The sequence below is a fragment of the Sylvia atricapilla genome, chromosome 4, assembly GCF_009819655.1.
Source record: "Sylvia atricapilla isolate bSylAtr1 chromosome 4, bSylAtr1.pri, whole genome shotgun sequence".
Taxonomy (NCBI): Eukaryota; Metazoa; Chordata; class Aves; order Passeriformes; family Sylviidae; genus Sylvia; species Sylvia atricapilla.
This window is the reverse complement of record NC_089143.1, coordinates 16,220,536-16,247,136: the sequence shown is the minus strand read 5'-3', so window position 1 is coordinate 16,247,136 and position 26,601 is coordinate 16,220,536. Positions and strand designations below refer to the sequence as shown.

At 36.9% G+C, this 26,601-nt stretch overlaps 1 protein-coding gene across 2 annotated transcripts; it reads left to right on the top strand.

The window, feature by feature from the left end:
• Positions 1-14,638: 14,638 nt before the first annotated feature.
• Positions 14,639-25,837, top strand: PACRGL (parkin coregulated like). Of its 2 annotated transcripts, XM_066317174.1 has the most exons (8): positions 14,639-14,727; positions 17,076-17,206; positions 18,642-18,709; positions 19,820-19,910; positions 21,139-21,273; positions 23,009-23,116; positions 24,117-24,197; positions 25,574-25,837. In XM_066317174.1, exons 2-8 carry the CDS (start codon positions 17,093-17,095, stop codon positions 25,628-25,630), a joined length of 654 nt encoding a protein of 217 aa, XP_066173271.1. In that variant the 5' UTR covers positions 14,639-14,727; positions 17,076-17,092; the 3' UTR covers positions 25,631-25,837. The 2 variants fall into 2 exon arrangements, with proteins under 2 accessions (XP_066173271.1, XP_066173270.1); XM_066317173.1 differs by lacking the exon at positions 14,639-14,727 and having other exon boundaries at positions 17,007-17,206.
• The last annotated feature ends 764 nt before the right edge of the window (positions 25,838-26,601 follow it).

Below are 26,601 nucleotides of genomic sequence, written 5' to 3'. Positions count from 1 at the left end.
CCAGGTGACACTTATCTGGGCCGGGCCATCTTTGCTTGCAGCATCAGCAGGCAGAAGGGGAACAAACCAGTCCCACAAGAAACAGCTGTGCAAAATATGCCTTAAGCAAAATCTGAATGAGCAGATGCTTTGCTCCTGTGGACTGGTGTGGGTATCACTCTGTCCCACTTAAGGGAGAAGCTCAAATGAAGAGCTGATTGAAGTTGTTTGTGTATTCCAGTATTTGGCCAGAAGGAATGGAATACATTTTTTTTTACATTCTCATAAGACTAGAAAATAAAAGCATTAACAGTCGAAAATCTTTAAAAACATAACACTGAAGGTATTTCGGATTCTTAATTAAAAAAGCATTTTATGAATACAAATAAGATCACAGAAATGTGGCCCTGTGCAGGTCTAAACCCACAATTCCTTCTGTTATCAAAATTTTACTCCTGAGCTAAGAGTATTTCAGTCTCTATCACATTACAATACAGTCAACATTTAAAATATCTTTTTTATTTAAAGGTATCCTAAGCAAGAGATCCGTGATTATGTTACAACAGATCATGTTTCCTATTATCAGTAGTGGTCACTTTCAAAGGACAGATGGACAATTTAGGCTCAGCAACGTTGCCATGAAATCTATCCACACCTCGTGTAAGGTCAATCATGCACAAACCCATTTAACCAATCTTTAAAATACACATGAATCCTTTAATTCATTCTAGATCAAAATGCTATTTTTCATCCATTTGAGGCACAAAAATGTATATATAATAGATTCAGAAAAATTCCACATAATTATCCTGGTTGGATGTGAAATTTCCTTTAATCTTTGATCTATAATGTAGTAATGTGTCAGCTAGACCAGAGTAGTTTTATGTGCAGGAAATAAGACAAGCTGAGTAGCTTCATGGTTAATTGATTAAAAGGTTCTAAAGAAGGTGCAAGATCAAAGAGCAACTTAATGGTTTTATGTTACTCTAGAGAACTATTGGTCCACTTGTCTGACAAGGCTGACCTTGGGCAATAAAGTAACAGGCAATTAAAAAAAAATTGCAAAACTGAAACACAGATCATATTTTTCTAGCTCAGCATCCTTATTTCTGTTAGCAAGTATTAGGTGGCACACCCCAATGCTCTTAAGACAGCTTCATTTTGTTAGCCTTTTATGCTATGTGGTCTAAATATTGAGTAAACAACAACAAAAAACAAACAAAAAACCCCACCCAAAACCCCACAAAATTAAACACACAAACAAAATTCAGAAAAAAACCTTCGAAAAGTCAGATTCATGGAATGCCATGCCGTTGATTAAAAAATCTATGAAAACAAACAAAAGTCAAACTATAGCTGAAGGGCAATTCCTTGTAGAGTCCTTTGTGGAATCACTGAGCTCCCTCAGTGTCTTCACTGATGACACCTCATAGCTTATAAGACTGGCTCATCTTGAGAAGTACATTAGGGAATGGAAGCAGCTCTGAAGTAATATAACTGCTTAAAAAGAAAGGAGATTTTTAAAAAAATGCATTGACTCTTTAAAGACGAATTTAAGAGGGCCATTCTCTAAATGACAGTTTAAACCTCTATACTTTCTGGTTAGGCTGCCATCACTAAGCCATTCAAAACTTCTGTGAGAACAGTTTGCTTTCTGTCTCCTGAATGTAAGCACTATACTTACATTGAGGTAAAAGACAAATACTAAAAATTTCGGGGAAATAATGGCAAGAACTGCACAGAAAACTTTTCCACAAACTGTGCCATAACCAGAATCCAAATTTTTCTGAGTTTTGATGCAGTATAGTATTTTCTAGCCACAACCAGATTATATTTTGCTTTAATCAAATAATTAGGACAATCAGTTAAGACACCAACACTAATAAGACTGGAGTTAGGCTCAATCTAGCACTCTATTCTATTTCAGTCTGCAGTGCTTGAGCTTCTGGAAAACAGTATTGTAGTGCTTGCAAACCAGATGCAGCCTCCCCTTCATGCAGAGATGGCTTCATAAGTCAAAGGCACAGTTACACTAAAAATAAATCACATTTTTCTCCTCTGTTATAATCTTGCTCTCTCCAAAATCAAGATACTTTTAAATGGTTTGCTATGCATTTTCTAATGTTTCTATGGATTATCTTGTCCCTCCCCAGCAAATTCTCACCTCATTACTGTGAACCAAGGCTCCGTCCTCAGGCAGCACTACCATTTCCACCATAGCAAAAAAAGAGAACTTGTTCTCCAGGTATTTATCTTTCCTTCAATATCATCAGGAGACCTTGACTGTGTGGTTGGAGGTATCACAAGATGCCCACTACTCGGAGCAAAATTATGAAGGCATCATTGAATCTGAAAACAACCTCCCTTGAAGAAAAACTTTCCTGTAAAGAGGCACCTAGGAAAGGTCTTTGATAGTCTGAACTATTGGAAAGAGAGAGGATCACAGGAAATGTCACGAGACAGCATCTTTGTGAGACTCCTCTCATCTGTGGATTATAAATTAATTAACACATCTGACCAGTGTGCTAATGACACTGTTCTATGCTCTACCACTAATGTCTTCTATTTAGAGAACGTGACTTTCAGGTCAAGGATGTAGAAGTTCCCTGTTGTTCTATTTACTTAAAACAAACAAACAAACCCCTACTACTGCTCCTGCTGGCCTGCTTCACTTCACAAAGAAGAATATCCCGTTTGAGCTGACCAGCTGACAGCTCTGCTGAGTGCCTGATAAGCTGCCTGTCCTGGGTCACCACTGAGTGGGAATTTCGGAGCTGTGTAATGGGATTAGCTTTCCCACACCATTCCCAGAGAGCGCATTGTTGAAAGAGGAATAGTTATATTCATGGGAACAAGTCAAACACAAACCCTTGGCAAGTCAAAATAAGAAAAAATAAACAAACAAATGGAGTTTTGGCAGAATCGGAGATTTGCCCTATTTGAAATTTCTTTTTAAGCTGATGAAGAAGTTGACTGATCTGGAATGGGCCACTACATTTACAATAGAGTTAAAAAGTAACTCATTAAAGACTCCTCTTTTGTTTTGATAAAAGATCTTTCATTACCTCAAAGCCTTTTCTTTCACAAAGATCCTTAAAAAAACTGAATCCCAACCCAGCAACACATCTTTGGGATGAGAGGGAAAAATACTAACTGCTAAACTTTCTGTGGAGGAGTCTTGAATTAGTCATTTTGTAGTTTTGCAAGTACAAAATGCAGGGAATTTTTGTGATTTAAGGACAGAACAGTTTTCAACGCGAAAATTCCCTTTATTGGAGTATAAATGGTGCCTTGAGGGCACATTACAGCATTGAATTGGGCCTGGCAGAATCAGCTTTATTGTATTCTACTGTGCAGAACCAATTCCTTCAGTAAAATTGTCACATGACATTTTTCAGCCTGCTCAAGTTCAGTCTTGTTATTGTAAATTACTTTGTTGCTGAGACATATATCCAAAAATATATACCTAATACTGTCTTGCACCTTTTCTTTTACAATCTAAAACTCTTTTGTTGTTGTTGTTGTTTTGCTCTAGCCACTTTTTGCAGCTTATATTTCCAGTATAAGCACTTTTCACAATTCTTTTCTAAATCTCAGTTTCATTTTCCAAATGAGTAACAGTACTCCAAAGAGACCCATTGGGAATGCTAACTTCTTGTTTTATTTTTCTAAATCTTCTGTGCACCTGATGTGTTTCCAATGTCTTGTTACCAACAGATTGTCCCTGAAGATTTGATTGTCACCTCTGCTTTTTTGGTGCTTCTATTTTTCACAGTGAACCAGTAGCCAAATTTATAGTTAAAAATGGCCGTACATATGCCTTCAGACCTTACACCTCTTCAAAATGGTGAGCCTCTCACAGTTTTGTTAGTGATCGTATTATCTTCACATATTTTGTTTATGCACCAAGCAAGCACCTGGGGAAATAGGGCATCATGTGGAGTCTTACAAACTTCACAAACTGTGAGGCCGGGTGAGCATTGCTGGAGCAGAGGTACCACTGTAGGGATTAGCAAAAAGGTTGTGCTGTGAAGACATACCAGCTCAGCTGGAATTCATTTGGAAAAGCCTCATACAATATAGTGTGATTTTAAGTCTAAAATATCTCAGGATCTTGCAAAAATAAGGGTTTTGTCGTATTAAAATTACCACTGAACTTCCAGATTGCACGGAGGATTTCTTGTACCTACAGCCCGCACACCAGGAACAGAAGAAATGCGGTGCCGAGCTGCAGTTAATAAGCCCAGTCAGAGCTTGATGAGAGCTAATGAACTCCTACAGCTTCTTGCTGACTCTGTGGCACCGTGCAGCTTTCTTGCCATCCTTTTTTTAATCATTTCAGGTCCAGGGGTGCGGTGTTGGGTAGTTGCTGGCATGAGTCCACAGGCCTTATTAACACCAGAGCTCCTGCTCAGGGCAGCAGGCACACAGTGCCTCTGGGCCCACGTTGGCTCTAGAAGCACTACGACATTTGTAGTTGCTCTACAGCCAATTTCACAGCCTCCCAAGCACAGCTGATGCTCAAAACCCATCTCCCAGGGTTTGCTCTACTAAGTGGTCAGGAAGCAGCTGTAAGAGACTTAAAGGTCGTAATTGCCTCAAACAGTGTTAAAAGATCACCAAAGGACTCTGCCTACTATGACAAACTCTAAAAAGAAGTTCATCTGTGCCCACCAAACACACCTCATTCTGAACATGTCTCAGTGAATTCACAGGTTTTTGGGCATTACCTTGAGACACCTGACTGGAATTTGAGATGACATAAAGGTGGTAATATTGTCCTATTAGCTCAAATTAGGAAGACATAAACAAGCTGGGGGAGCACTGATAATGAACACAAGGAATCCACAAAGAAAGCAAACTCAGCAACTGTGCTGAAATCAGCTCTGACTGGGTCCAGCAGGGAGAGGACACGGCCCACCGACTCAAAAGAAGAGGAAGATTGAGCATGGGACTAATTAACATTGGAAACAAGGAAATCATTTAACCAATAGAATAAGAGAGCTGTGTACCCAATGAGAATTGATTCCTTTGTTTGCTAAACTTTATAAGTGGGGAGAAGTTTTGAGTGTCCCCATTATCCCCACCACTAAGAAGAACAAAGAAAGACTAATGAGACACTGTCTAGATCCAGACACGGGTGGTGATACCTTTCTACTGAATCACCCCACTTTTTTGTACTTCCTTCTGTCTCTCTCTACCTCACTTTTATTGTTGACTTCATCCTATGGTGTAGCTTGCATCTTAATTTGGGTAGAGGCATTTCTCTAAAAATCATAATAATCAGATCTTAGCAGCACCACTCCAGAAAATTGTGTTTGTACCTGTAAAACTGAAGGAAATAATAATATAAGCATATTTTTAAAAGCATGCATATCAAACCTAGAATATGTAGATATGTTTGGGTCTGTTAGATTCAGACAAAGACATTTTTCTCAGCAATAAAATATCTAGTGTTTGTTTGTCAAAACAGTGGACTAATCTTTTTTCATTTTCCTTGTGACAAGGTCCAATGTCTGAGGGTACTAAGAAATGAAATATTGCTGGCTGATATGTTGTAAGTGAAAGACCACTTAAACAACAAAAACTAAAGAGTAGGTTTAAATGGTCATTGCCTCTTCAATTTAAGAACAAACTATTAAATAAATTCCTTACTACTACTGTCACTGTCTAAAGCAAAAACATTAAAACAATTGAGTGCAAAATCACACTTGAGTGAAGGGTGGTATAAAATATTATTATTTGAGTCAAAGAAATAATGTAAGTTCTGAATAGCCTCTCATGCAGCAGTCATTGCCCCTTATGGTTTATTAGTATTCAGCAAAAACCACAGAGCATTAAAATATTTATTCAAACTAGAATGTATCTAATCAGAATAAACAAATCAACCAACCAACCAAACAAAAAACCTCCAATTGGTGACCTAATCTTCTCAAACAGCTCTCTGATTTTCTGTGCTACTTGGGGAATGCACACAATATTTGTCCTAACAGATACAGTCCTTTTGGGATTGTGCAAGGACACTAGTGTACTTGCCACAATTCATCCCTCATTGATTTGCTTTCCACAATTATAACACTGAAGTCATGACAACTTTGCTGAAGTCATCTTTAGAACACTGTACTAGATTGCAAGTTTGAATTCCACACTAGAAGTGCTCATGGGGTCATTTTAGAACTGCATTCACGGAATATATGCTAAATAAAATGGATGGATACACAGAATGGAATAATACTGCAGGACTGAGTCTGCATTGCTCTCAAGAATATGTTACACCAATATATTCAGGGGGGCACTGCACTTGTTAGATTGGGCTGGTAATGAACATGGTGACATTTCACTTTTATGGATGGAAATCTACACAACCAGTGGCCAATGGGAGCATTTGAGACGTCAGCCTAGAACAGGGAACAGACTGAAGTGGCCTGGACAAAACTTGCACCTATTTTCAGAGTAGGAAAAGAAGTAAATAAGTAAAGGAAATAGTAATGAAGGAAGATAATGGGAAAAAGGAACAAAGATATGTTATTGAGATTCTGAGAAGTGACATCATATATTCCATTATCCGGACAAAAAACCTAAAATATCTAGGATGACATAAACTTGGGCTGCTCATGATGCAACCCTGAAAAATCCAGAGCAGAAAGAACTATATGACAAGAAATAAAATTCATTGAAAGAAAATACTTGTTCAACATCACAAGGTGAGAGTGAACTGCAAGACTCATTGTCAGGCTACTGGGAATACTAATAGTCTCCTGAGGTCCAGCAGAAGAGCTCCCCATGAGAGAAATCCATTGAAAACTTCTGAATATGCTGCAGTCATCCCTGGCTCAGGATGTTACCGAATGGCAACAGTGTGTAGCTGAGCAGTGCAGTGAGGTACTCATTCTCACATTTACCCTCCCCATCCTTTCCTTTCTCTTCCTCAAAAATGCACATGCTCATATTCTACCATTTCAAATACAGACTGCAAAAGCTTTGAGCAAAAGTTTTTCTCCCTTCCCCCTTGGCCCCCTTCTCCTCTAGTTAGTTATGTAGTTTCTCTAGCCTCTAGTTTCTCTTACTCAGCCTCTTCTCATATCAAAAAGTAGAACTATGGAAATCCAAAATTATATCTGACTTGCAGGAGCTACAGTTCATGAACAAAGCCTAAAAGACATGAGTTTAAACACATTGCTGTGCTCTGCTGTCATCTCACCTCAAATATCCTCATTTTTAATTCCCCCCTCCCACCTTCTACATTCATTGCATTCTTTCTCACTGCAACTCCAGTGCACTGTCCCCACTGTCCCCTCTCCTCCTCCCACCTCCCAACTCCTTTTCTGGAAAGATCCATTATTTTTTTTTTCCCTGTTTATTTGTTTTACAAAGATGTTTCAATTCATCCTCCTCCAAAATCCAGTGGCAGAGCAAGAGACAGTAGGGCAGCCGTCCTCCCCCACTTGCTACTCCTGTGTGGGCAGGGACAGAGGGATGTTGCTGAACCACTTTCTGAAAGGAGAAAATCTGAAAACGGTTGCTACCATCACCAGTACTTTGATTCTATCTTTATTATTTAGTCATGACTGTTCCCACAGCTCACCACCATCACTACAGCCAGTGCTTCTAGGCTATTTCTAGTTCTGAGACACCAACTTGAATTGAGTCTTATGAACCCTAAGCCTGTCTTTCAAACTTTCTCTATGTCCTGAGCAAAGATATTTTTCCTACCCTGCCTGGACTTGTTATCTCAAGTGCCAGCTGTGCTTGCTGTGTGGGAGACATTAAATGCTTTCAGGATGCAGTACTCCCAAGCTGTGTGCACAGCCTGATGCTCTCACTCAGCTCTCTGCTACATCTGATCCAGCAAAGGGAACCTCATGGAACCTCTGGCAAAAGCTGAAAGGTCTGTGAATGTTATGAAAGATCACCTTGCACCTAGCTACAGTTTGCAGATATACATTTGGTTAGCCAGCACAGTTAGACCTCTCCCCCAGTATGATCTCTGCAGACCAAGTACATAGGTCTATTCCTGCTGTTGGGAAGAAAATCAAAAAACCAAAAACTAACCAAAGAAAGAAAAAAAACAAACCAAAGTGGAAAAAAAAAAAAAAAAAAAAAAAGACAGACAATTAAGGGTAGAAATACACTTTTTATGCCTTGTGAATTTTTATTTATTTGAATTATTCTGTCAAGGGATTCAAAGCCCAGTAAACTTGGTAAACTTGCTTGTATTTAATACTTTACATATTTCTACTGATCTGTGCCCTAGAGCAGGATAAAAGTGGTAAAAAATTTCCCATCAAAGAACACATTTTCTTTGACAAGTGAACTATAAAATACATTTTAATTTAACAAACTCCTCTATTTTTCCATCTTTGATATTTGAAGTAAAGGAAAACTATGATTTTCCCTTGTTTGTTCCTCTGAATGGAGGCTGCAGAATGCAGAGCAGCAGCTCTCTGAGAGGAAACACAGAAGTGGGAAGGAAAGAGAGGGAATCATTGCCACCGAGTGGGAAAACACAAAACTGCATCGTGTGCCTCAGCTGGTTTGGGTTTTTTTCCTCTGTTAAACTCTGATGGGAAAAACATGTCAATCAGCCCTGATAGCAGCACCCTGTAAATTAGGTGCAAATTTTCAACTTTGCTTAATTAGAATTAAAGGCATATTTATCCTGCCTTAGAAATTCAGTAGGAAGGGTTTTTTTCTGAAATAATTATAGAAAAGTCATCTAGTGACTACAGTTGGAGCTCATTCATGTCTGTCTTGCATTTAAAGGACATTATTCAATAAGAACTTTTTTTATTTTTCTCTTAAAATCAAATTCCAGGTTCACAAAAATCTGCAGGAAGAGAATAATGGCATTCTCTGCAGGTCAAAGAGAAAGGCCACACTGCTAATCTTTTTGTTTATTTGCATGGGGAGGCATTTATCATATTAGATAAAAAATATCTGCAATATAAAATAGTGGTGAACATTTTTCAATGCTCCCAAAGTCGTGATAAAATAGTCATCCTTAAATGTACAGTCCATTTTATAAAGGTAGATTCTGATTTATATGAGAACCTGTTGTTACTAGTTCTTTCACTTTTTCTGTGACATTGGGTACTACTTAATCTTCAGGATTATATGCTCACAGATACATTCTTTCATTCTGTTTCTACTTTCTACAAATATATCCACTGTTTTGTGAAAAAATATAGTTAAAAATTTAGACTCTGGGAAAATTTAGAATATCATTGCTATGCACTAAAGCAGTTGAGAATAATACTTGGATGTATCACAATGTGTTTGTCAGGTTTGAGAGGCAGCAGAGCCTCGGTTCAAGTCTGTACAAATCAGGCAAAAGAAAACTTTCCAAAACCCAGTGAGCCTTCTAGCACCACTTTCAAAACCTTTTGTTAGCTTTGAAAACTTTGAGAATTGTGAAATTCAGAGAATTCGCAAACATATGTCCAACTCACCCTTTTCTTTCCCCGGTTGTTTGTCAATTACTTTTCTCTGAAACAGTATTTTTTTAAAAACATTTTCCATGATTTAGTGGTGGTCATCACCAGGTCATCTTTTTGTGAATCTTCTTCTTAGCTGTTCAACTGTGCAAATTCTCTGATTAAGACTCCAGAGACAAATTAGGAATGAAGTGAACAGCAGGGAGGCAGGAAATCAAGTACCATAAAATTCAAATTTAGAGACTCAAAGAAATGGAGGTTCCTAATTCTTCAGTTCTTGAACATACTTGTGGGAATGGATCTCTCTCTGTAAAAAAGTACTTTTGCAGAAGTAGCTGTGATTTTGCCAGCATCTGAGTGATGGAACGGAATAAACTGCCCTTCTTGCTGTTCCAGTTGGCATCCCAGACCTGGCATTACCAGAAAAAGCAAACTCAAAACTGCCATTATTGATGATGATATGATGAGTTAAAAGAATTGGAAAAAAACCCCAAATCCTGATTTTAAAAAACCCCAATCTTATTTTAATCGTAATTTCATCTTTTAAGGTAATACAGCTAACTGAAGGTTGGGTATAATTGGTCTACTTTAGCTCCTGTTAGCACTAGTTATCTACAGGAACATTGGTTCTGGGTGGCCATGGGTAAAAGATGAATGCAAGTACAGCTGAATCACTGCAGAGCTGCTCTAAAGACATCAATATGTAAAGAAAAGAGGACCAATGATGGGATAGCATCTCTGTATCTATATGGACATAAATTTCTCTGACTCACTCAAGTACTCCTGTTCATGAAAAAACCTGAGTTTCCTAATAAATTCAGATACTTGAGAGCAATAAAAAAAAAAAAAAAAAGGTATGGGATTTAACTGCAATTGTCCATGCAGCTACTTGATTGTGCTCAGCTTTGCATTTTCATTCATGAATCACACCCAAAGCATCATGTCTGCACACTAAGAATGCTCTGTACCACGTACTCTGTGAGAGCCATTAGGAATCTCACTCAGTTTGTAAATTTGGGGACTGTATCTGTATGAATTTTTGTTACTCTGAAATATGAAAACCTGAAAGTTCCTGTGGGTCAGTCTGTTTCTTGGGACCTTGCCTCTGAGTTTTACACAGGATTTTGATCTGCTAATCCAATGTCCTTACAGCATCTTAACATTTAATAATAGGCAATCAAATAATTTCTAGTGTATTACAGAAAAAGAGTAAGCAACCCATTAGAATCAATGGGCTGTTTTCCAGAATTGTTCAACTGAAGTGTTGCTGTTTCACACCAATTTTCATTGAAGATAAAAGGGAAGATTCTCAGGTCCATCAACTTGACAGGCACAGAATTTCTAAATTTTCTTGAGAAGTGAAAGGAATTACCCTATACATTGAGGGAACATGTTTTGTTCTTTTACTGTACTAGGTTGCAAGTTGTTGGCCCCAAACTGTGGTTAAAATTGCACTTGGTTTATTAACTTCTAAAATAATCTCAATTGAAAATATATGTTTATGTGTTATTATATAAACTTTTTGAGACTATAGTAAGATGTAAAATGAGTCAGTTTTTAAGTCTGTCATTAATCTCTTTCTTGTTATTAGAAAAATATAAAAAAAAATCAGCATAAACCACTTATTGTCTAACAGAAAAGCTTCTACAAATAGAGAGGTTAATGTTGACAATGCAAACTAATTAAATTATGACAAAATATAAAGTACTGACTCCCTTTCTTCCACATTCAAAAGCCTGCACTTGTCAAGAAATATTCTCCCCACAATTTCTCAACTGGCTTTGGCAACATGCCGAGTCAAAACCATGCCAAATGAATTAGCTTCACAAAGGTATAAATATGCTCAGACAAAAAGATCTCACACGTGACTGCTTTATGTGATGTTCTTTCAATTAGCTATATTCCAATAAGCCTCAATTTAAATTTCATTAACCTCAGAATTCATTAGGCATTGGTGAATTCTCCTCCCCTTCAGTAATTAACTATTTAGGTGTGACTAATGGAAAAAGAAGTCAAATTGCATATTGGTTTTATCAGCAGTTATAGATAATTAATTAATCATTGGTTCTATTTAAATGGGTTGAGTATTATTATGAAAAAGCAAGTAATCAGTGCTGAGTTAGCTTTCATTTTTATATTCTATATGCTCAACTGAACACACTCACAAACTTAAGTTTCTTTTCATGATAAATACTCTTTGGAAATTATTCATATTTTGTCTTCAGTTATTTTCAAGCATTTAGGAAGGTTTATGGCAGTTAAATTAAACTTAAAATACATAATGAAGCAACTCATAATAACTGGAGGTAATGCTATACAAATATACAGTAACAAACAGCTGGCTATTATACCCTATTTAGCATTACATCGTATCATCCGCATGAAGAAAAATGTTAAAATATTAAAATTTGTCATGTCATGTTTTGTTGACCCATACAGTGATCACACAGTATTTTCCCTCCTAAATTGTCTAGCCACCAAGTATGTTTAAAATATCATAGACTGGTTCCTATTACAACTATCAAAAACTGTAAGATGCAGTATGATAAGCATTTCATTTTAAATAAATATGTTTTATTATAAGTATTTTGATCTATATTCCCCATGTCTATATTAAATGAGAAAATCCAAGGCCAGTTATAATACTGAAGAAGCTACTAAAGGAGCAAAGGATCTCCTAATTAACAGGACAAGTGTAATAAACAACATTTTAAGATCATACTGTAGGAATCAGAAGGGACTGAACGTGCATTTAACCTTAGAACTTCTCTTTTCCTAACTCTTAAAATATCATGCCAGTTAGAAAAATATATACGAGGATACAGTTTCATCCTATCCTACTGCAGGAATTTTGGATCATTTCAGTCTGTATTTCTGCCATGTGGGAGGATCAAGGCCACCCAAACCACCAGTGGCTGAGCCTTGCTGTAATTCATCACCTCAAGGGAAGCAGGGCTCCCCTTGGCACCATACGCAGGACCGTGACATTCTCTTAGTTTGTATTTTTCAGGAACATGATTTGACTCTGAACTAAGCCCTGCTCTTGCACAGAGTCTGGATCTTACTTGCCCTTTTACACCCCAGCCGTTCCTGTGCCCCCGTGAGCTCAGTGGGAGCTCAGACTCCACGGAGCTGAGCAGTGGGGTTTTGCTTCATGCTACACAGCAGTTCATACCTCCTTCTGACTGAGGAATTGTACTACTGCCTTCTTCCATAGCTGTGGTCTGTTCTGTACTCACAAAACAGCTATGGCAGATACAGATATATAAAACTATACTAGAACACCGAACTAAAAGTCATCCTTGCTGAAAAAAGCAGATTTTTTTTTTTCCTCATCCTGGAAATGTTCGGGCTGGTTTGCATTTTTCGTGTGATTTTCAAAGATGTTCATGGTCTGCTTTACAAATACTGGATTTTTTTCTGAGATCAATTATCAGTTCATAATATTTTGGATAAAAAGACATCCATTTTTTTATTGCCTTCAGTACTGTAGAACAGTAAAATAATTCTGTAGAAGTACTATAATGCCTCTTGAGTTTAGTTAAAAACACTGAGAAAAAAAAAAAAAAAGAAATCTTCCCTTCTCCAGTATTATTTAAGAATAGTTTCTTTCTATATTTCCAAATAGTCTCTTGCACTAATGCATTTCAATGGCACTCAGTTGTATAACCCTATTTTAACTCTGTAAATGTCCTCACTTTCGACTCGCCATTATTGGCAGATACAAAGTATTTATGTTGGATAAAACCAATAATGAAATGCCTGCATTGCCCAAAATCTAATACTAATGGCATTTTTCAAATAGCCTGTGACTACTTCCCACCACTGCCGATGCAATTTTTATTTATTTTTTTTTTTTTTTTGTGAAAAAATCATGAGAATAGTCTCTCTTATGCACATTCAGTTCTGCATAGAAATGATAGAAATGAGAAAGAATGCAATGGTGGAAATAGTCCACGCGATTTAAACAAACCAAGGCATCATTTGCTTGAAGGTTTATTTTTGTGTGCGTGAATGAATAGACACATTTTTTAGAGAAAGGAAGAAAGCGCTCTCGTGGTCAATTTGAAAAGTAGCCTTTAGCCAAAAGCTCGTTTACCACACTCAGATGTGATGCTGTATTCCCAATGGAACTTTCAGTATTGCATGAGTGGACTGTATACCTGGGAAGGTATTAAAAGATTCAAAAATTCATGAAAATTCACCGTTCTCATTTTAATCACAGCATACAAGGTAGGCTGAAACAAAAACAACACTCCAACCAAGTCGATCTTTTCTCTGTTTGTCGCTGCGTTTGCAGCAAGCACGGAGGCAGTTTGGGCTTTCGGCGGCCCGTAGTTCCCCTGGCAACCGGCAGGAAGCGTCGGCGCTGCCCGGAGCCCGGCATTGCCCGGCACTGCCCGGAGCCCGGCTTTTCCCGGCATTGCCCAGAGCCCGGCATTGCCCAGAGCCCGGCATTGCCCGGAGCCCGGCTTTTCCCGGCATTGCCCAGAGCCCGGCATTGCCCGGAGCCCGGCTTTTCCCGGCATTGCCCGGAGCCCGGCTTTGGCCGGCATTGCCCAGAGCCCGGCATTGCCTAGAGCCCGGCATTGCCCGGAGCCCGGCTTTTCCCGGCATTGCCCGGAGCCCGGCTTTGGCCGGCATTGCCCAGAGCCCGGCATTGCCTAGAGCCCGGCATTGCCCGGAGCCCGGCTTTTCCCGGCATTGCCCGGAGCCCGGCTTTGGCCGGCATTGCCTAGAGCCCGGCTTTGCCCGGAGCCCGGCACTGCCCGGAGCCCGGCTTTTCCCGGCATTGCCCAGAGCCCGGCATTGCCCGGCATTGCCCGGAGCCCGGCTTTGCCCGGCATTGCCCGGAGCCCGGCTTTGCCCGGCATTGCCCGGAGCCCGGCATTGCCCGGAGCCCGGCTTTTCCCGGCGCTGCCCGGAGCCCGGCATTGCCCGGAGCCCGGCTTTTCCCGGCGCTGCCCGGAGCTCGGCGTGCCCGGAGCCCGGCTTTTCCCGGAGCCCGGCGTGCCCGGAGCCCGGCATTGCCCGGAGCCCGGCGTGCCCGGAGCCCGGCGTGCCCACAGCCCGGCACTCCCGGAGCCCGGCACTGCCCCGGCAGTGGGAGCCGGGGGCAGGACAGGCGCCCAGGGAGCGGCGCGGGCCCTCGTGCTCCCGCGGGTCCCTGGGTGTCCCTGGTTCGTGAGGGCCGGACCGGGGCCTCTGCGGGAAATCGCCGGAGCTTCTGTCCCTGAGCCTCTCGGCGGTGGCGGCGCTCCAGCCCCTCGTCTGCCTCTGCCTCTGCGCTCCGGGAGGGTTGGCACTCAGCAGGGTAAGGGAGGAACTTTGCCTTTCAAATCCTACTGACTTCCATTCTGCCTGCCTTAAGTGACTTCTAGAGCCCGAACTCCAGGCTTGCAGTTTTCCTCCTTTGAAAGATGTCTCTTAAAAGTGCTTCTCCTATTTCTGTATAAAGTGTCGCTCTTTTATTCGAAGTGTTATCTGCCAGTAGATGGGTCACTTCTGTATGAAACCTCGCTTGTTTGATTCACGGCTGTGCTTCACCTGTCTGATCTCTACAGAAACGTGTGACCCTTCCACTGCACGAGAGCACTCATCTCTGAACAGTGAGACCTCCATATGAAAAGAACTTTTTCTCCTCAGTGCTACCTAATATGCCTTAGCATGTATTGTGATTACTTGGAAAATAGGAAAATTTAAATACATGTGAATTACTTCTAAATACTTTGCTGAGAAGAATATTTTTGTGGGCTTTAGCAAGCTGACTGTATTATGAGCGGTCATACGTTTGAAATTCTGACACGGATAGCACTATTTTGTGATACATGCTGCTACCGTCAAGACCTTACCAATGTTTTTATAGTATGAAACGATTTTGATCTTTAATTTTCTGACAGTTAAAAATCTGTCTTCTAATGCTAATGGGGTTAGAATTTTATGATAATAAATGGACATACAAAATCAGTAGATTTATTTCTATATTAATGTTTTCCATTTGACTTCTGTTTCACAAACAGAATAGTTCCCTTAAGTGTCATGTAAATTTCTGTGAGTTCTGAAGAGATTTAATTGACTAATTGTGGTATGTTATTTCTTTTAAAAAGACTTTTGAGTGGAGACAGGCCACATTCTGGAAATGGGAGAAAGAGAAAACAAAATGTACAGTAGATGAACTGATTTGAATCACTAGTTCTGATTAAATCATCAGTCAAGAAGTTTTGATTTAAACTTTCAATTTTAGTTTTGCTTTGTATTTTAGCTAATTTGCTAACCATTATTATATGTTGTTTCACCGCATTCAGTAAAACTTAGGCACTTCATTTAATTCTTTCCACAAGTCACATGTGCTGGGACCTTATCACTTACTAGAAGCAAAAACAATCCTAAAGATTTCATAATGTTGATGATGACAAAGATACCTGACTGGAAATCCTCTTCAGAGGGAAGAAGTAGAATAGCCAAGCTAAACAAGGACTGCACGTGCAAGAGTCTGGCAGAGATTAGGGCAGGTGGCTGGTGGAGCTGAGGGTGAGAGGGTAGCATGGCAAATCTGTCTCTGATTCATCCTGATCTCAGAATTTGGCTTTTAATCATGTTTTTAACAAAAACAGATGTCATCAAGGCTGATGGCTGAACAGCAAGAACACTGCTCATCCCTGAGGAAACGTTTGTTCCTGTGTGTGGCTTCCTATTATTTTCATCTCTATATGGTGTAATTTCCTTTTCACCATAGGAGTCCAATGTCTAATTTACTATTTTTTTTCCTATGCAGAATACACCACAGCAAAAATTGCTACACATTATAATATTCAAAACTAGGGGTTTCACTCTTTAAAATTTTATTAATATTTGAAATCTTGTAATCTCCCAGGAATGGTTTATGTTATTCAGATTTGGTATGTTAAACAGGTTGAAAACTATTATTTTTATTAGGGACAATTTAACCCAATTACATACATTTGTAGTGACGTGTAGCTGGTGCATTGACTTACAGAAGATAAGTGTACTTAAATTAGTATTTAAGGATGTAGACAAAGTTATTTTTGCAGTCTTTTTTAAAAAGTACTTTCATTCTTAGTGGAATTGGACTTAATTTTCTGTATTCCTTTTTTTTTTTTTTTTTTTTTTTTTTTTTTTTTTTTTTTTTTTTTTGCTGCCTTATATTTCTGCCTCTCATTTCCTATTGATTGTGGTTTGCGTTTTGTCTCCTGTATGTACTTGCTTCATTCCTTCATCCTGGACCTTCCTCAAATTGTTGCTTTATTCTAATGAAACTGCATCCAACCCTATTTGACTCTGGGCTTTTCTGCAGAGCCCTGTACTGCTGCTCAGATTTCTGTAGGCTACCCTAAAAGCAGACTGTATCTAATTCACTTTTGCTGCAGGTCTCAAAGAATGCAGGAAAAGAGGAGCAGCTTAGGAAATGTGTGCATTTGCAATATGGAATGACATGACTATTACAGTTGTCCCATGCCCTGTGTCTGATATCTAAGAATAAGCATCTGTTTCCTAGTGCACTTATTCAGATTTACTTGGTTGTTTGTTCATGCCAATCTTTGGTCCTGGGGATTCTAACCTTTGAAATTCTGTCATATAGGAAGGAAAATTATTTTATGTTTTTAATTATTTTCCTTTTTTTTTTTTTTTTTTTTTTTTTAGGAAGCAATGTTCTAAGAATGTCATCAGACATCCAAATAAAAAAAAAGACTGCAACACAGAAAAGCAAGATATGTTCTCCAGAATCACAGCCAAAGCCTAGTGACAAGCTGAATCCTAGAACTATTGATCCAGTATGTATAGGTGGTGGTGGTTTTGTTTGATTAAAATCCATCTGTGGTTTGAAGAGTTTTCATTACTTTATGAAATGGCATGCAGGACATGCTTCTTCTGGCCCTGTTTTTTTAAACTGAAATTAAACTTTTGTTATTAATCATACATACCTTATCTTCTAAGCTCAAATGCCTGAAGGTATAACGTTGTTTATTACATTTTTATAAAAATGTATCTTGGTAGATTGTATGTAACCAATTACCATTGTGGCTTGGATGGGAACTGTTATTTTTTATGTACTATTGCCCTAAAAAGAGGTTTAGAGCTAAACATTAAAAAGGGTTTGTTTTTTTTTCTTCTAAACTTTGGCACCTGCTGCTTTAGAGAAACTTATTTCAGTTAGGCAATGAAACTAAGAAGCAGGTGGCATAATGAAGGTATTCAAGGCTTCATAAAATTAACTACTGGTGAGAATTATTTGAAACTCACAGTTACTGTGACTATGTAATCCTTCAGGAAAAAATTGTGTTCTTGGGAGAGTAGTAATGAAGAGAGTTGTTTATTTCATGGAAGTCCCATACCTGGAGAACTAGCATTGAATGCATGAATTAGAGTTCACCACTGGGCCATATAATCTGGCAATTAGTAATGTTACTGATTTTTTGCCAAGTGAATTAAATGCAGAAGTACCACTGAAGAGGCTGAATACTTTAATGTGGGCATCTTTTTTACTTGAAATCTCTTTGCAAGTAGCACAATGACAAAAAATTAAGCCATGGACACAACTCTTCTAATCTTACTGTAGGTTTAAACACTCAAAAGATAAAAATACCATGAGATTTCATGCTTTGTGATAAGGTGTATTATCTGGGAATCAGCATTAAGCAATCATGCTAACAAATAATATAATAGTTCATATGCATAAGAAGCATGTATATGATAACAAAAAATTCTGCAGCTTTTCCTTCCATGAAGGTCCTAGTTTCCTTCTGCAGTGAGTGTGTCCTTCCTAGATTCTCACCCAGTATAAACCTCCCTGTGCATTTCTAGTGCCCTATCACCATCAATATTTGGTGTTTGTCTCACATCTTGTCACCAGATACTTTTGTCTATACTCAGATGAAGATGCAATTGCAGTAAAACTGCCTTCTGCATGTTACCAATATAACAACAAGAGCTTCAGGAAGGTGAGAGCTCCTTGATCTGCTTAGGAAAGAACCTGTAAGACTTTGTTATTACCATTTGCAAGAAAAAATAGAAAAATAGTGTTTCCATCAGGAGACCATGGATTGTACATTTTTATTCATTTTAACAACTCCCCAGACTGATGCATCTTAAAAGCAGTGAATCATATGATTAAGTTCATTTTTTGTTAAACTTCTGTTTTAACATATTTACAGTAGCTATAAAACATTACTGTTATAAATAAATAATGCTCATTTTCTATTCTCACAGTTTCGTGCTTATTCCCAACCACCATCTGCATTTTCGGCTACGTATGCTAGAGGTGGCATTCCTTGCAGGTGTGTTCAGTTTGTTTCTTATTTTTACTAAATATATGATGAAATGCATCTCTTCATATTTCATCTTTTAGTTAGGTTGTTTGATTCCATTCAGTTCAGGAAAACTTTCTAATACTTAACTCTTTTCAGAGCAGAAAGCAGCTTTCCATGCCTTTGAAATTGTCTTCTTTTGGTTCTTTTTTTATGCTGTATTAATGTCAAAGCCACATTTTTAAAGAATAGTTAAGTAGCACACACTTGGTTTCCTAAAAGTCTTTCACAAACAGTTTTTTCAGGTAATTGTATTTACTTCTCCCTACTAACAAAGATAATAAAGTTAATCCCATTTTAATAAGTAGACCTTTCACAGCCTTTTTTATCTGAATTTAGTAGTATGACATGAATATTCCTATTCTGTAGTTTTCAGGCATATTGAATGTTAAGAAAACTACTTGCAAGTAAGTTTAGGGTGTTTTAAGTTACTTAGATATATATTTGCCTAGACAATAAACATTCTGGTGTTTTGTCACATGGACGGAGAATTACTTTACAAAAAGTAAGCCATCATTAATAAGATGTACATGTAAATAATTGTAAAAATAATCATTAATACATACTATTAATACATTTATTTGTATCTTAGGAGTAAATAGTAAATTCCAATATGATCTTTCTTCAGATTCAACTACTTTCCCTTACCCATTACTATTTGAGAAAAATGTTTCTTGATGTAGTTATCAAAATAAGTAACTTTGCAAAAGGAATATCTTCTGTGTTGGCATGATAGCCATCTATAATTTTTATAACTTCCATTTTCTGATTTCTAGGTGATTAGGAGCAGAATTTTGAAAACTGACATATTTTGGGAATTTAATATAACTGTTAACCATTATACATATACACAGGTTGGACTCCATGATCCCAGAGATCTTTGCCAACTTAGTTGATTCTGTCATCCTATAATTTCACTAAGGAGAGCATTATATTTGAGATATATATTTGAGTATTGAGATTGTGTATATAATGCAGGAATACAACAAACAAATTGGTGATACATTTAAAGCAAGCAGTGTTTGCTATAAATTATGTATTATTTTATTTTATTTTGTTAAAACTTCATTCTTTGTGTAGGTTAGTGCATGGATCAGTAAATCACAAACTGCAGTGGGAATGCCCTCCTGAAACTATTCCCTTTGATCCTCTTCTTTTAACATTGGCAGAGGTAAACTCAATTTTTTTCAACATTAAGCATGCAACCATTTCCGAATTGCAAATGTCATTTTTTAACAATCTAAGTTAGCTAGTTTAGGCTCAGCTACTAGAGAAATATGAAAAAAAACCCACTTGTGAGGATATTTTGTGAATGAAAATGGTCAGGAAGATTGCTATTTGTAGTTCTTTAGTTAGAGCTTTCTGGGAGAGCTAGGTAGAGCTGTTTAATCTTCAAGATACTGATCAAATGTAAGACTACATCTCAGATACCCAGATGCTCAGATGAATGAAATTTGTGGTTTTGCATATTGTTTTGTAAACTAAATAGTTTTGCTTATTTTTGTATGTAAAGCCTACCTTATGAAGTAAGAATGCTCTCCTCAATAGACTGAATGAGTACAGTGGAAATAGGATCCTGTGAATAACTCGAAGAGAAATACTATACACCATGTTGAGGCTTGTGTTTTCTCAAAACCATCTGTGACATTTATCACCAAATATGTTTCAGGTGTCTAAATAAAAGCTGAATCCAATGTCACAGGTAGAATAAAGTGCATACATATACTGAGGTGGCTTACTTTCTTTTTTCTTTTTTCTTTTTTCTTTTTTCCTTTTTTTCCTATTTTTTCCTTTTTGTTTTCTTTGTTTCTATTTTCATGTATTTCTTTTTTTCCTTCTCTTTTTTTTTTTCAATATTAAACAAAACTGTCAATTCCTAAAGTAACATGAGCTATTATGTTAAGAAAAAAGGGCTTTAAATCTTTGAGTGTTGCCAGTCAGACTTTCACTAGATGTGTGTCTTTGTACTATCTGCAAGTTTTTAGTATTGCATAGAAAGGTATGGGGTGTGGGGTGTCTTTCCTTCTGTAGTTCACCTTCTATTCTTTTTTCCCTTCAGGGTACAAAGCCCCTATACAAATATAGCCTGCTGTAGTTCATGGTCTCATTGAAAAAATATCTTAGGTTTTTAGATTAAAGGTAGTGAAGTACAAATATTGATTGAATTGGCAGTATTCATAATGTGAGTTTTAATATTCAATGAAAAAATAATTAGAATATTCTGTGAGCAGAGTTGTACCCAGTGGCTCCACATGGTGGAGATAGTGTACTTTATGTTTTGAACTGATCTGACAAAATCTAAACATGGTTTTGCGGCTTGCTGTGTGCAACTTTTAAAATGTGCTTTTGTTTAAAAGAAGGCTCAGTATTAAGATAATCATATTTTACATTTACAACAGGGATTAAGAGAGACAAAACATCCCTATACTTTTGTTTCCAAGGAGGGTTTTAAAGAATTACTTCTTGTTGAAGGTGCTGCTGAAAAAGCTATTCCCTTGTTGCCTCGTCTAGTTCCAGTCTTAAAGGCTGCATTGGTATGTCTTGCTTTTCATGCAGAGATTTTAATGGGTTTGGTTTTTTGTTTTTTTTTTTTTCTTCTGCTGGTGAGAACTACATGGGTAATATTAATGTAATAAATCTATTGCATGGGCTTTTGGTTTGGGGGGTAGGAATGATTTCTCTTTCTGTTGTTAACCCTGCCTTGGTTTATTTGCTAAATATGTCTTTAAATATAAATTAAGATAGGCAACTCCCTGTATAACTCTATGACAGTAGCTATGGGAAAATTTTATGAAACTGTTCTCTTAAAGGTTTTAATATAAGCAGAAATAAATATATATACTTGTGGTGGGCTTTTTTATATATCCATGCAATAACATGCAAAAAATAAAAATGAGGTGAAGTAAAATTGATATGCAGGAATAAATACTCATCAATTACATGTAACAATTCAAAACAAAGTAAAAGAATCACAAAATAAGGGACCCACATGAGTCATTGGATCCAACTCCCAGCCCTGTACTGCACCATCTCCAGAATATGTCAGTCAGGAAAAAGGAAGAATACATTTAAAGTGTTTAAGGTCATATTCTTTATTTAAAAACATGTTTTTAACTCTTCCACACCATCAGAAAATAAAGTGAGATATTGGCTTTGAAGGTTATCCCTTTCGGATCTTTTTCATGTCTTTGAGAGCCCTTTCATGGTTCAGTAAGTAGATGTCCCTTAATCTGGCTGTGTTTCAGTTCTGATTTAACAGAGATTGCTTGAAGTTTGAAAACTAACTGTGATCTCAAATCAGAGATGTAACACAAGTTCAGAATTGTGCGTTACCACTATCTTTTGGTGGTTTAGCTTAAAGGCAAAATTAGAAAAGTTATTCTTGTCTCTCTCCAATTTATGTTACTCTTCTGATATGTTTTACTGTTGCACTGTTTTGGTATTATGTCTTATTAATCTTCTACTACACCAGCAGTCAATGATTTCTAGTTATAAAAAAAATATGCGGGGCCCAGGGAGGAAAAATAGTTATTTAAAAAAAATTAGAATTTAGTATTTAACAACCAAAATAAGTTGTTATGTATCTATTTCTGTGCTGAAGGAAAAGCAAGATAACTAAACCATTTGACAAGTCAGGTATAGAAGAACCTTCCCATGGGAGAAATAAAGACAACAAAGAACTGTAGAAGTAGATGAGAACCTGATAATTGCTGGCAGGTGACAAAGGTGTAGTTGGCAGGCGACTAAATTAATTGAGGCAGAAAGTCATTGGCTTCTCTGTTTATCCAACAAAAAAAGGTTTTGTTATGAATTACATAGAAAATACCCAGAATTCATTACATTTGTAACTAAAATGCTGTCTCTCAATTTCAATATATCAGCATTTGAAAGTTTTTTTCTGATATGCTGTGAAATACTGAAATTATCAGTGTAGCAAGCTGTTCTCCATGCCACATTTTTTATTTCAGCCATAGTAAATTATTAGTTTTGTTGTCTCAGAATAAATGCAAGATGCTTTTCATGGATGTTTTTGTTTTCCACTTTAAAAATATGCTCTGGCTTTCATTTTGGCCTCTAGAGACTAATATTCAGTCATATTGTACTTCTGTTTCTAAATTTGTATTGTTACAGCAATTAGCAATTGCACAGTAGTTTTAATGTTTTAAACTACTCCATACAATTATAATGCAGAAATTGCAGTTTAGAAAAACTTACGTATTTGTCTGAATCTTACTCACAGGATTTTCTTTCTTTCTTCCCCTTCTGAAGGCCCATGCAGATGATGAAGTATTTGGAAGGGGATTGGATGCTATAGTGCAATTGAGTGCTGTTGTTGGCCCCTCTCTTAATGATCATCTCAAGCTTCTACTCACAAATGTAAGTTTTTATTACTGTAATAAAAATAATTTGTATTTTCATGGCACTCTTGTTGAGATGTTACTGTAATATCTGCACAGATATAGGGAAGAACTCAGCAGTTCCATGAAAAGCACTATTTCATATAGTCCCCTGTGCGAGTCCTTCGTTCTTTTATAATATGCTGACTTACAAAGTTCTAGCAAGGTCCAAAAACTGTTGTTAATATAAATGGGAGAATAATGGAAATCTTCTCTCTACTATTTATGAAAACATCCAGATGCTTTGTTTTGGATGAAAATTTATTGCAAAATGATTTTTTTAATTTTACTTCTGAATATCTTAACAAAACCATGAATGTTTCAATACATTTACAGAAGCAAATATTCCCCCTCCTTACAGATGGGAATTCTACAGAAGGAAGTATTCACTAATTCAAGGAATTATTCACTCAATAAGCTTTGAGTGGGATTATGAAAAGTATTTTTATACCAAGTTATTCTGAGAACATCCTTCCTCTGTCAGACAGGCTTTTCATGGTTTCTTTTAACCTGTTTGCAAAGTGCACTTTTACAGCAAAATAAAAGGACCTTTTTTGACAATCAATACAGAAGAGAGAAATTACAGCAGGGGTTTTTTGAAGTATTTCCACTACAATAAATCTCTTTCAATGCACATGAAATAAAAGTTAACTTTTCATGTGGACAACTCTTTAAGAATTACTTCTTTTTAAGGTGGAGATTTCTTTGAAATTTGTTTGCGAAAAGAAAAAGAAATATTTTTGTTGGTTAACAGATCAGTTTTCTTTTAATTTAAGTTTCTCTTTAGTTAACTTTTTATTCCATTTGCTTTTATTGAGTTCCATACTTTGACATCAGTTACAAGTTATAAAGTAATGTTTCTTTGTGACTTTAATTTTGCAATGGTAAGATAGAATAAAGTAACAAAATAGGTTATTATTGCCTCTTTGCATGTATATATATATTGTGCAACAAACCTTTTTGTTTTACTTTTCCAATAGCTTTTAAAGAGATTAATGGACAAGAAATATAGAGAAAAAGTTACTGTTGCTTTACAAAAGTTGGAGCACAATGGTGGAAAGGTGAGTTGATCAGATGTTTATTTGCAATCTACACTTTTGAATACAATTTTGTCAAAACAGCTTTCATCTTTTTTTTTGTTGCCATGTTCTTGCTTCAGTGTGGCTGGGATACATTCTTGGTGCTCCATTTTCTCGGTTAAATATGTTTCTCAAAAAGACTTACTCTTGCAAAAAGTTACTTTTTTGCTGTTATTGATGATGCCTGCCTGTTCCCACTAATAGTTTATTGTTTATGCCATTTCCTAAGGGAATCTGACACTCACATTCCAGCCCACACTGGTTAACCCAGAGTTTGGATCTGCAATGGCTATAAATCAAAAGAGGCTTTAAATAATAGATGGCAGAGGTTTCTTCTGTTGAAATTCTTTTGCCAAAGGTTGTGCTGTACATTGTACACAAAGGAGAAAAGGAGAAAAAATGAGGAGTACTGGCTTAGATGTTCATCTAGAAGAGAAAATATTTGCTCTCTTGACCTATGAACAGTTGCTTGTGTTACATTAAATGGTAATTCACAAAGAACAGGAATAACTCAGGACTAAGGACCATGTATGCCTGCCTAGCAGTACTGAGTTTGTGTGCCTTAGCCAGTAGGTGCCCAAATAATCAGTAGATGCCTCTTCATTTTTGTGTGTGTGCTTATGTTCATTTAAGAGCATTAGCAGTGTTTGCATTACAGACTTGAAAAATGTAATGGAAAATGAAGAAGGATGGGAGTTTTTTATTTATATTAAATGATAAAAGAAAAGAAAAATTACGTTGTGTCTTAATGTTCTGAAAACTTAGGTCTAGATAATATAATTAATCCAGTGAGTCATTAACCTCTAATTCTTGTGTCAGTTCCCTCATTTCTTGTAGTCTTACCTGTTTTGTGAGTAGTTCTTTCTGTATGTCTTTTTAAAAGATAGTAATAGGATAAAGCAAAAAAAGACCCTGGAAACAAACTACTAAATTGTGGTTACAAGCAATATTAAATAATCAAACAAATTAATTTATCAAATTTATGTGCTAAATTAGTTATAAAGCATATAATTCTTACTTTTGGTGGAAGTCCCTTCCAGAGCATCATTCCTCTACTTAAAAATCCTTAATATTTCATGTCTATATTTATGCCCTCTTTTAGGTATGAATTTACATGTTTGCCTTTGTATGTTTACTCCCCAGCATTAGTTATCACAATGGTGCATTTTCTCAGTTCATTATTTTCAGCTCTTTTGACAGTAAATTTCTCAGCAAATATTAACTTTTTTTGTTTTCTAATAGCAAAGGTAACTAAGTAAAAGTTGTGAGTTATGCAATTTATAGAGGCTGTATGTATATATCCTGTCATATGTAATGCTAATGCCTCTTATTTTGTATAAATTTGTTTTCTTTAACAGGCAACTGTGGCTATCATAAAATCTAAAATTCCAACCTATTGTTCTATCTACTCTTGAACAAGGAAATTGTAGTGATTTGTACTGTAAGGTGAAGTTTGGAAAGAAACTATCTGTAAATATCACTGATACTTACTTGGGGTATGATATATTCTCTTAAAATAATTGTAATTCTTCAGTATGATGGAGAGCAGGAGTCTTATCAGTTTGTGAATATGTAATTATGGAAGATGTCTGTTTGTATATTTGTATATGCATTGGGCTTACAATGACACTGATTAATATGCTATTATTTCAAAAGCAGAATAAATATTGATTCTTATTTAGTCTTAAATTACTATTTCATTTATTATATCTGCAGTGCTTAATATGTTTTTGTATATTTGTGTGATGCAAAATAATTTGGTTGTAATTACTTAAATAAAATCTAAATCTTTGGTGCTAAATTGCATATGTATAGCTGTTCTTGAAATATATAACTTACTTTGTGACACAGCACAGATGGATGCATTTAGGTTCATCAGGACTAGGTTAGACACAGAACTGTGAGCCCTCACAGACTTCTTCAGGGTCAGCTTTTAAAGGTGTGAAGCTGAACCCAGTAAACAGGCAGCATATGGTGCAAAGCTGAACTTGCTCAGTGCATTCTCAGCATGTTGTTTTGAGAGCCTGGAGAGACTCTGGAGAATGCAGTGTAGAGTCATCAGGTTGCTCCACAGAGCCAAAGCTGAGGTTTTGCTAGGCTAATTAGTTCCTGTTAACTTTGAGTCTACTGAATGGAGGAGGCAATTTTGGAATACTTACTGTGCTCCCTTTGCATGGAGTTCAATAACGTCACAGATATGTTTGGGATTTGCTTGTGAATTCAGGTCCAGACAAGTTAACTTTTGAACATGGAAGCTATAAAAAATATAAATTAAAGACAAAAAAAAAGACTGTACAAGCCAGCTTACCTGCCTGTCAAGCTTTGTAGGGTACAGCATTTGTCCATTAATGTACTGAATTTGATGGCAAAATAATTCCAAATTGGT